Source organism: Pseudorca crassidens, chromosome 1, assembly GCF_039906515.1.
Source record: "Pseudorca crassidens isolate mPseCra1 chromosome 1, mPseCra1.hap1, whole genome shotgun sequence".
Classification (NCBI taxonomy): Eukaryota; Metazoa; Chordata; class Mammalia; order Artiodactyla; family Delphinidae; genus Pseudorca; species Pseudorca crassidens.
The window spans coordinates 152461592-152472000 of NC_090296.1; the positions used below are offsets into that span (position 1 = coordinate 152461592).

The 10409-nt window shown below is 52.0% G+C and overlaps 1 protein-coding gene across 9 annotated transcripts in view; it reads left to right on the plus strand.

The window, feature by feature from the left end:
- The window catches only part of PCSK6 (proprotein convertase subtilisin/kexin type 6), a 190143-nt gene extending 185410 nt beyond the window's left edge, over positions 1-4733 (plus strand). For 6 of the 9 annotated variants that reach the window (XM_067699383.1, XM_067699401.1, XM_067699452.1 and 3 more), the window contains 3 exons: positions 1841-1953; positions 3336-3429; positions 3556-4733. In XM_067699383.1, coding sequence (XP_067555484.1) covers positions 1841-1953; positions 3336-3429; positions 3556-3604 — 256 coding nt within the window. In that variant the 3' untranslated portion in view covers positions 3605-4733. Of the gene's footprint in view, positions 1-1840; positions 1954-3335 lie in introns of all 9 variants that reach the window. The other 3 variants (XM_067699407.1, XM_067699425.1, XM_067699442.1) reach the window with 1 other exon arrangement.
- Positions 4734-10409: the final 5676 nt, after the last annotated feature.

The window sequence follows — 10409 nt, forward strand, 5'->3', positions numbered from 1 at the left end:
CCCTGCAGAGTTTGGCAGGACAGTCGCTGTGGTGTTTGCGGGTGAGGGCAGAACCAGAGGCGTCTTGAAAGCCCCCTGCCCAAGAGGACCACCTGCCAGGCACGGTAACCTTGACGGAGGAGCCAAGAGGGTCTCTCGGAGAAACAGGGGCCCCGAGGCAGTTGGGGGAGCGGCCTGGTGCCGGATTTTTCCCCAAGCCGGGGCCTCCAGATCCGAGCCCAGGCTGGCCAACACCTGACCGAGGCCTTGTGAGGCCCTGAGAGCGAGCCCGTCCGAGGCTGCCCGGGCCTCTGCTTGCGGAACGGGGAGATGCTGAAAAGTGGTGGATTGAGCTGCTGCATCATGGTCATTTGTTACATGGCCGAAGAAAACCGACACAGCCCCGGGGGCTGCCGTGGAGATCCTGAGGCTCTGTGAGGCTGAATTTGGAGAAGAAAGAGAGCTGTGTGCAGCCGGGTCTCCACTGTAGCCGCCCCCTTACTGTTTATAGCAAAGCAGCCCTCAGCCAGGGCCTTCGAGACAGCTGACCACCAATTACATGGCTTGGCTTGGCCCTAGCTCCTGTCTAGCAGACATCATCTGTGAGAGAAGCGGGAGTTGGGGGGAGTGGTCCCCTGTGCAGTGGCATGAGGGGCCTGTGGCCCGGCCAGAGCAGTGCAGCAGGGGCCGGGCCCTGGGATCTTCCCCAAAGTGCGCAGTAAGAGTCTGCACGTCGGGCCCCGTCCTCCCGCTCCAGTGTCTGTGAGGGGGGAGGGCAGGCTCTTGCTGCAGGAGGATGCGGTTTGCCTGTGGGTTTACACGTTTATAAACATAAACTATGGGCCCGAACTCCAGTTTGGAGGTGCCCTCAGTGACCCCAGGAGAACAAAAGCCAGGCTGAGGGCCTGCTGTCCCGGAGGCCCCATGCAGGCAGAATCCATGATGGCACCTGACCCCGGCACAGGCCCACTCAGGAAGGAGGCCTACAGTGAGCCGTGCTGTTGGCGTCTGGTCGCTGCCTGGGAGGTGGCATCTGTCCCAAGCACTGCCTACCCGATGCCCCGCCCACCCTGTCCGAGCCCTGCTCCCGGGCCTGCAGCTGACAGGGAGCTGGGAGGTGTGTCTAGGGAGACCCAGTCCCTGGAGCTGGACGCGGAGAAGGCAGCAGGTACAGCCCAGATCCCTTCATGGCCCAGAGCAGGAAGGGGCGTCGGCAGGCTCTTCTGTGAAGGGCCCGACGGTGAGTCGTTTAGGCTTTGCTGGCCGTACAGTCTCCAGAGTAGCCGCTCAGCTCCAGTGCCACAGACGCAGCCACAGACAGACGCAAATAAACGCACGGGACGGTGGAGTGTGCCGACCCTCCCACCCCCAAGGTCATGGCACTCTGTCAGCAATAGTCCTGGGTCCCGTCTCCGGGACAGGTCGAAAGGGCATCCCCACCCTCTGTCCCCAGGGGGGAGTCCGACGTCACCACAAAGGAGGCTCAGCCCCGGCTAGCCCCAGGGTCATGTCCATCACATTCAGGGGAGCCTGGCCCCAAGCCCCAAGAGTCAATGCTGACATCCTCAGGGAGCCACCTGTGGCCACAGTGCCCAGGAGGGCGTCCAGGTGAGCCACGGGGAGGTTCAGAGACCTGGGCCCATCCTCAGCTCCAGGCATCCTCCTGCCAACTGGCCGTGACCGTCTCCGCGCTCCCAGGGCAATAGAGGAGATACATGCAGATGCTGGGCCAGGGTCTCGGGCCGTCGTGGGGGGCACAGTTACAGCCAGGGGTTGCAGTGCGGGAGGGCGGGAGGGCTCTGGGAAGGGGCCTGGAGTGACTGTGTCTCTTTCCCATCTGGGAACCCGTGTTCCCCTGCAGGTGTGACGAGAGCTGCTTGAGCTGTGAAGGCTCCAGCAGGAACTGCAGCCGGTGTAAGACAGGCTTCACACAGCTGGGAACCTCATGCATCACCAACCACACGTGCAGCAACGGTGAGCATGGGTGGGTGACCGCCCTGAGCTACCTCGGGGCTGCCCCGGGCAGAAGAGAAAGGAAAAGAAGATGCAGGGACCGCAGTCCCTTGGACAGCCCTGTGGCCCCTCCTCTCAGTGACCACTTGGCTCTCCCCTGGGCCTCCTCCCTTCCCTTTAGGCCTCTCACATTGACCAGACAGGCATCTCCACTACCAGCACAGCTAGTGCGGGTCGGTCCGTTGAGTAACTCTTACAAATGATTCTGTTCTCGCACCGTTCCCACTCTCCTGCCATAAGCCCAAGATGGCCTGGGTGTGGTGACATGTGTTAGGAGAGGCCAGACCTTGGAGGTCAAAGTCAGGAGGCCTGAAGGCTCTCAGCCTCCCTGCACATGTGTCAAGGCCCGCGTGTCCATGGGAAGGACCTGCCTCTGTGCTGTGGGAGAGCCCTGGTGCTCTAAGCCGACAGGGAGAGGCAAGGATGGGCTGTGAAAACAGGATCTCAGAGGAGACCAGCTTGGGGATTCCGGGCAAGAGAAGGCTTGGCAGGGGACTCTGGCCTGGAGACCCAGTGCAGGGGCCGTGGGCAGACGTGCCATGGCGAGAAGGAGCCTCCATGGCTCAGCAAGCCTAGGGAGGAGCAGTCTGGGGCTGGCTCTGGGCACTGCGAGCTGGCAGGCGTGCAGGAGAGGGTAATCGCCAGTGCCATGCTGTCCGTGGGCACGGAGCTGGCACCGGCCCCGGCCTGGCAGAGCGTGAAGCCCGCGGAGAGCACCCTGGGCACGCCCTGTGGACCACAAGGTGGTTTTCTTGGCTTGCAGAATTATGTCCCTTCAAAGGCCAGGAAGCTCCTGATTTAGGAAGCCACCTCCTTGGGTTATGTATCCAGCCCGGGAAAGTGAGGCTGTCCCCGGGGGGGTCTCCCGGTTCCCATGAATGGCAACATCCTCAAAAGCCAGCTGCCGAGGGGAGGGGCCAGCCTCCATGGCTCTTCCCTTCCCCCTCAGCCTTTCCCTCTTGGTGACCCCCTTCCTCTCCCATTTGGTGTGTCCCCGGGATCACGGCGTAGCCTCCATCCTGCCCCTGCCAGGCCTGACCCCATCTTCCTCCCAAGTCCCCCAGCACAACTGTCCAGGAAGAGGAACAGAGACCACAAGGGCTCCCTGGCACAGCCCAGGTGTCCCCAGGCCCCGCCCACTCCCCTGCCACCCCGAGTCTGCTTTTGTCTCCCAGACTCAGCTCTGGCCTCTGCCGCGCCAGGCCCACCACATATCACAGGGGTGACTGGGAGGGCTGCCACCCCCGCTCCCACTATGTCCCCAGCAGAGTGGGGTGATGGGAACAATCCTAACTGGCCCCCAAATCTCACATGTCTCTCCTTTCTCCTTCCCGGGGGCCCAGCCGATGAGACCTTCTGCGAGATGGTCAAGTCCAACCGGCTCTGCGAACGCAAGCTCTTCATCCAGTTCTGCTGCCGCACCTGCCTCCTGGCTGGGTAGGGGCGCCCGGCCGCCCGCACAGGGCAGGGCCCCTCCTGTCTGTCCGTCCACCTTCCTCCAGGCTGTCGGCCAGAGTCTGTTTCAGGAGTGGTACCCTGCATCTGACAGCTTTATCTCCCCAGGAGAGAGGTCCTTCCGCAGCATCTCTGGGCGCCCAGGCCAGGTGGGTGAGGGCTTCGAGGAGGTGTCGGCGATGTCCTCTCACACCCTGCTTGCTGGCTCCATTCTTCTGGCTAACTCACAACGGGAACAGAACCAATTCCAGGAATCCACAGCTCCGGCTTCAGAGCAGCTTCTGGAACCATAAGTTTACTGAATCTTCGAGACCAAAGCAGAAAGGCAGGATGCTTGGTGCATTGCTCTTCTCCCCGTGCTTTTGGGCAGCCCGCAGACCCCTGGGCTGTGCCCCTGCGTGATGGAGGGCTAAGGGGCATACCTGCTCATCTGCCTGCCACAGTCTGGGGGATGGTTTGGTCAGACTGTAAATAAAACAGATTTTGGGGCTTCAAACGTGTGACCACTGGGGATGGAGCATCTATTTCTCCATAATCAGCGACTTCTGAAACTGCAGCCATGGCTTAGAAAGTCTAATCCCAAACGGATGGGTTGGAGGGACCCTCCTTCCTCTGCCGCCCTTTCCTCTGAGGGAGCTGAAGGTCCCTGGTCTCTGCATCCTATCTGTGTCTCTGGGAGTCTCATGGCCCAGATGAACGGTCACCTCTGCCTAACACAGAGGGTCCCCAGGAGGCGTCCCGGGGGCTGGCCAAAAGGTGCCCCAACGACCAAGCAATTCTTCCTACCAAAATGTAAACCCAGCCTGTGAACTGTTAATTGTCTGTCGTGTCCCATTTTGTGGAATTGCTTTGAAAATACACTGGCCCTGCTTTCCAGGAGACTTGTTCTTAAGGTGGGCGCCCCTGCGTCTGTGTGTGCTATGAGCCTAACGACACGGCTGGATTTATTTTTGCCAAACCTGTGTGGGTATTTTATAAGCTACGTGTTCTGATTTTTACCAATGTTAATTATTTTGACAAATATTTCATATATTTTCATTGATATGCACGGATCTGCTTGATCAAGTCCCTTTAATATGGGAGTAACATTTGCCTTAAATTTTTTCGAGCTCGTTCTCCATTTCGTCCTGCTCCCCTCTTTGACTGTAACACATTTGACGAGTCCCCTGTGAGCTGGGGGGGAGCCCAGCTGTTGTTTGTTGCATCCACAACTCCGAAAATGAAATCCACAAAGCAAATACAGTGTTAACCCTAAATTAATAAAAGAGTTAACATTTCATGGCAAAGGAGCCTGTGTTTCTTCCCAAGGCACAACGTTGAAACGTGGGTACTGGCCAGTGTGTGAAATGGCTTTATGTGTGCTTTTATTTCAAGGTCTTTGAGCTTTAGCGAATAATGCTGCAGCAAAGTCGTGGGAGAATCCCAAAGTTCCAGCTCCAGGGTGTCCTTTGGCAAACAGACCTTCTTCAGGCCACAGAAGCCCAGACTGCAAGCCTCTTCACCTGGCTGCGAGTGTGATTTCGTTAGGTTACAGCTTGTCTTCCACACAGTGGCTGAAATCCCCGCACCTGTGGGCTCCACGCTACATGGGATTTTTACCCTGGCCTCTCTGTGAGGTCGGAGTTGTACTTACTAGGAGTCCTTTGTCTGCAAATATAGGAAATGCGCTGACTAGAACTGACTTGGGAAAAGACAAAAGTCGGGGAGGGCCGTTGTTTTGGGATTCCAGGGTTGTTTCGGAATTTCAGGAAAGATGTAGACGGGGCTTGGGAGCCCTGGGACAAGCATTAAGTGTCACCTGGACCCTCATTGCAGCAGTGCCTCCTCTCTGTCCACTTGATGGGACAAATGACAAAACAACTCAGAGCTCCCAAGAAAAATTGGTGCCCATCCAGCCCTCTAAAGATTTCTGAATCTGCTTCGGGCCCGGGTTCATCTGCCTTGCATCCGTGTTTGCCCGGTTCCACCAGTTCTGGCCACAGGGACACGTGGCCCCGGAGCCCTTCCAGTGACCACGTGGCCGGAGGTGGGGAGCAGCGTGCAGCTCTCGGAAAGCGGGGGAGGCTATGTGACCCGCCAGCTAGCTGCCGCCACGAGCAGGACTTGGCCCGAGTTGTCAAATGTGACATAATGAAGGACTGAGTGAGTGTGTTTGGGAGACAGTAGCCAGGACTGGGCAGAATATCAGTAAGAATTCAACCTCCACCAGGAGCCTGATTGAATTAAAACCAGCAACTTGCTAAGCACCTCTGGTGCAGGGCACCATTTTAGCCCCTAGAGCTTTTTGTCCACTGAGAATTCATGGTTTAACATGTTTGCAACTGAACCAGAAATCAAGTCCTGTTATTACCAAAGGACACCACCTACAAGAAGGCCAGCGGGCAGCACATACCCGCCCGGCAGTGGCTGAGCCAGCCTGTCCCGGGGCTGGCGAGTGCAGTGCGGAGTTGAGAAGGTGTTCACAAAGGCCTAAGAACCAATCACCCCCTTGTTAAAAGGGACTGACCACATAAAATGCCTGTTTGCAAATGGTCCGACCTTAAGATTATCTGGACTCTGTTGGGGCAGGACACGTCTATGGATTTTGTTTTGCATGATGGACTCGTGGGGCATGTCCTCTAAACCCCTCATTTCACAGACCGAGGCTCGTAGAGCTGAAGTGACTTGTCTGGGGCCGCCCACTGGCGAGGGTGCTCCATCGTGTGCCCCGGGAGGGAGGCTGGCTCTTGGCAGGAGGGATGGTCACTTCTGCAGCTGGCCAAACATGGCCACGATGCATTCATTTGAAGCTGTCTTCATTGCCAGGGGATGACATTTTTCTGACCTTGTCCCCAAAGTCTTTGGCACCTCACAATGGTCCCCAGATGCACGTCCCCACCCCTCCCAGGCCACTGCTGATTTTATACGTTGTACCTCTTCAAAGGGCTGGGGAGAATTGCACTTTTTACAGGAGATGCACTTATAGTGGGAAGGAGGGGGGTGAATGGAGCTTTTAAGTACAAAACGGCGGGGGGGGGAGGGGGCAACATAGTCTAAATGTGGCCAATGGTGCAGTTCCCTTGAACTTGGGGGACTGCCCTTCATTGCATTTAAATCATTGATAATGTGGCTGGAGGAGCCTTAAGCCTGCAAGCTTGGGGCCCCTGGGAGCATGTGAGGGGTGGAGGTTTAGATCACAGGACGCAAACGGGAAGGAGGTGGAGAAGTGAAGTAAAAGGAAGGTTATTTTAATAAGAACAAGCAAGGGTGATGGAAAGTAATACACCATAGCCATTCTCTGGCATTGTAAGGTTCTGCCCAGCTGGCTGAGAGGCAGCTAGGGGCCCACTGTCATGAGAAAGGAGTTTGCATCCTGTCCCAGACTTCTCGGCTGCTTTCCTTCATGAGCCAAGGCTTTATCCGTCCTGCTGGTTGTCTCAGAATGTCCTGACGCCCCAGGCTCTGCGGCTTGTCCGTGCACGGAACAGCACCCCCTACATGGCACAGCGGCTCCTACCACCCAAAACTGCCCCTCCCCCGGGCACCCCCCACTCTGTATCAGCTACACCAAGGGTGGTCCTGTTGAGCAGATGGGCACCAGCGTGCCCAGAGCAGAGCACATCTCATTGCAAAGACAGTGGTTCTCACCCAGGGGGTGATTTTTGTCTCCCTGGAGACGTCTGTACTGACATCTAGTGGGTAGAGGCCAGGGATGCCGCTAAACACCGTGGAATGCACAAGACGGTCCCCGCAGCAAAGAATTATCCAGCCCCCAAAGGTGCCGAGGAGGTTGAGAAACCCTAGCCAAGAGAAATGAAATCAAAAAAGAAAACCTGTTCTCAACTTCCTAGAGATACCCTAAAATGAATAAAACCAGCTATAGCTTATGTCCCTGTTTGTGAGCTGAAGCAAGGGAAACCCGTACTACTTTCCTTTTTTAAAGTAAAGAAATAAACCCTTCTGTTTTTTTTGTTTTGTTTTGTTTTTGTTTTTTAACATCTTTATTGGAGTATAATGGCTTACCCTTTTGTTTTTAATTGAATAAGAGAAGGGCTTGTCAAATCAGCTCTCTGGTCTAAGGACTCCACCTGGTGGTTCTCTCGGGAATGAAGTGAAGTTTGGATTGTTTTCTTTATTTTGAAACAATCAATCGCAAGGCAAAATTACAGAAAGGTTGCAAGTACAGTACAAAGAAATGTTTTCCTGAACAATTTGAAAGTAAATTACCGATGTAATATCCTACCACCTCCTAAATACTTTAAATTATTTCCCATAAACAAGGATCTTCTCCTACATAACCATGGGGATCAGGAAATTGGTATATTCCTACCATCAATCCTCTGACTGGATTCAAGTCTTGCCAGCTGTCCTGATAATGCCCTTAGCAAAAGGGTCCAATTTAGATCACCCTCTGCATGTACTCATCAGGGCTCTAGCCTTCAATCTAGAACAGTTCCTTGGTTCTTTGACTTTCATGACCTTGAACCTTTTAAAGACGACCAGCCAGTTATTTGTAGGCTGCCCCTCAGTGTGTGCTTGTCTGAGGTTTCCTCATACTTCCATTCAGGTCAAGCGTCTTTGACATGAATCTCTCCGAAGCCATGCTGTGTTCTTGTCATTGCATCCTAGTAGGTGATACAAGACTTTGACTTGTTCCATTATTGGTGGTGTTAACTTTGATCAGGTGATGAGGGTTCCGTCCCCTACGCACCCCCGCCCCTGGGCTATGAAGTGATGCCTGCTAAAGGATGTCCACTATCCAACATTGTGCTGATGATCCCAGCCAAAGCAATAGGGCAAAACATAAAGAACTAGTATAAGAATTGGAAAGGCAGAAATAAAACGTTCATTATTCTCAAAGAGCAGGGTTAGGCATGTAGAAAATCCAAAAGAACAGTTATAGATTAATGATTAGAATTAGTAAATGACTTCAGCAAGACTGCTGGATACAATGCCAGTATCAATTGTATTTCCACTGTAAATCAACTGTATTTCAATATGCCAGCACTCAATGATTAGAAAATGGAATTTTAAAAATAGAAGATACTGTTTACAACAGCATCAGAAACTATTAAATAACTAGAATAAATCTAGTAAAAGAGGTATAGGACCTCTACACAAAAGCTATAAAACACTAAGAGAAACCAAAGAAGATCTAAATAAATGTTTATGGATTGGAATACTCAATATTGTAAAGATAAGAATTCCCTTCAGGGACTTCCCTGCTTGCACAGTGGTTGAGAATCCGCCTGCCAATGCAGGGGGCATGGGTTCGATCCCTGGTCCAGGAAGATCCCACATGCCACGGAGCAACTAAGGCCATGTGCCGCAACTACTGGATCCTGCGCTCTAGAGCCCATGAGCCACAACTACTGAGCCCACGTGCTGCAACTCCCGAAGCCCGTGTGCCTAGGGCTAATGGTCCACAACAACAGAAGCCACCGCAAAGAGAAGCCCATGCACCGCAACGAAGAGTAGTCCCTGCTCACCACGACTAGAGAAAGCCCGCACGCAGCAACGAAGACCCAACGCAGCAAAAAAAAAAAAAAAAAAAATTCCCTTCATCCACAGATCCAATACAATATAAATCAAAGTATGGGTTCATTTTTAGATACAAGATTTATCTAAAATTTCTATTAAAATGCAAAGGGCAATAATAACCAAGACAATGTTGAAAAACAAAGTGGCTCTTTTTTTGAGGCGAATATCAAGTTTTAAAATAGAGCTTAGGGCTTCCCTGTTGGCGCAGTGGTTGAGAGTCTGCCTGCCGATGCAGGGGACATGGGTTCGTGCCCCGGTCCTGGAAGATCCCACATGCCGCGGAGCGGCTGGGCCCGTGAGCCATGGCCGCTGAGCCTGCGCGTCCGGAGCCTGTGCTCCGCAACGGGAGAGGCCACAACAGTGAGAGGCCCGCGTACCGCAAAAAAAATAGAGTAAAATAGATCTTATTATTATAAAGACAGTAAGATGGTATGCAAAAATAGGCGACTAAACCCATGGAACAGAATAGCTAGTCCAGAAGTAAATCCTCACATATTTAGACATTTGATTTATGAAAAAGGAGGTAGCACTGTGGCACAATGGTGAAAGGATGGGCTTTTCAATAAACGGTGCTGGATCAACTGAATACCCAGATGAGGAAGAAATATATCTTGATCCCTACCTCAGAGTATGTATGAAAATCTATTCCAGACAGATTGCAAATCCAAATGTGAAAGGGGAAACAATAAAGCTTTTAGAAGAAAAGATTTATAATTTTGGCATAGGCAAAGATTTCTTAACGAGAACTCAAAAAACATTAACGATATAGGGAAAAGTTCGTATATTAGACTATGTTAAAATTAAGAACTTCTGTTCACCAAAAGACAGCATTAACAGAGTGAAAAGGCCACAGAGAGAGGGAAGATAGTTACTGTACTTTTATCTCACAAGGACTTCTATCCAAAAAAAAGCACCTACAAATCAGTAAAAAAGGACAGCCCAATAGAAAACCAGACAAAACACCTAAACAAACACTTCACAAAAGCTAATTAAATGGACAATAAATATATATTTTTTAAAGTTCTCAACTGTGTTAGTAATCAGAGAAATAGAATGAAAACCACAATGGGATACCACTACCAACCCACCAGAATGGCTAAACTTAAAAAGACAGGCGATACCAAACGTCAGTAAGGAGTATAAACTGGTACAACCACTTTGGAAAATTAGTAGTATCTACTTAAGCTGAAAGTAAGTAAACCCTATGGCCCAACAAGTCTATTTCCAAGTATATATCAGTATATGTGTTCCCTTAAAGATATTTATTATAATGTTAGTAGGTGCACTATTTATAATAGCTCCAAACTGAAAATTACCCATGCTCATCAACAGCAGAATAGACAAACTGTGGAATATTCACACAGTGAGAAACTATATAACAACGAGAATAAATGAACTACATCTACATACAAACAGGTTAAGCAAGAGATGCATAAGGTACA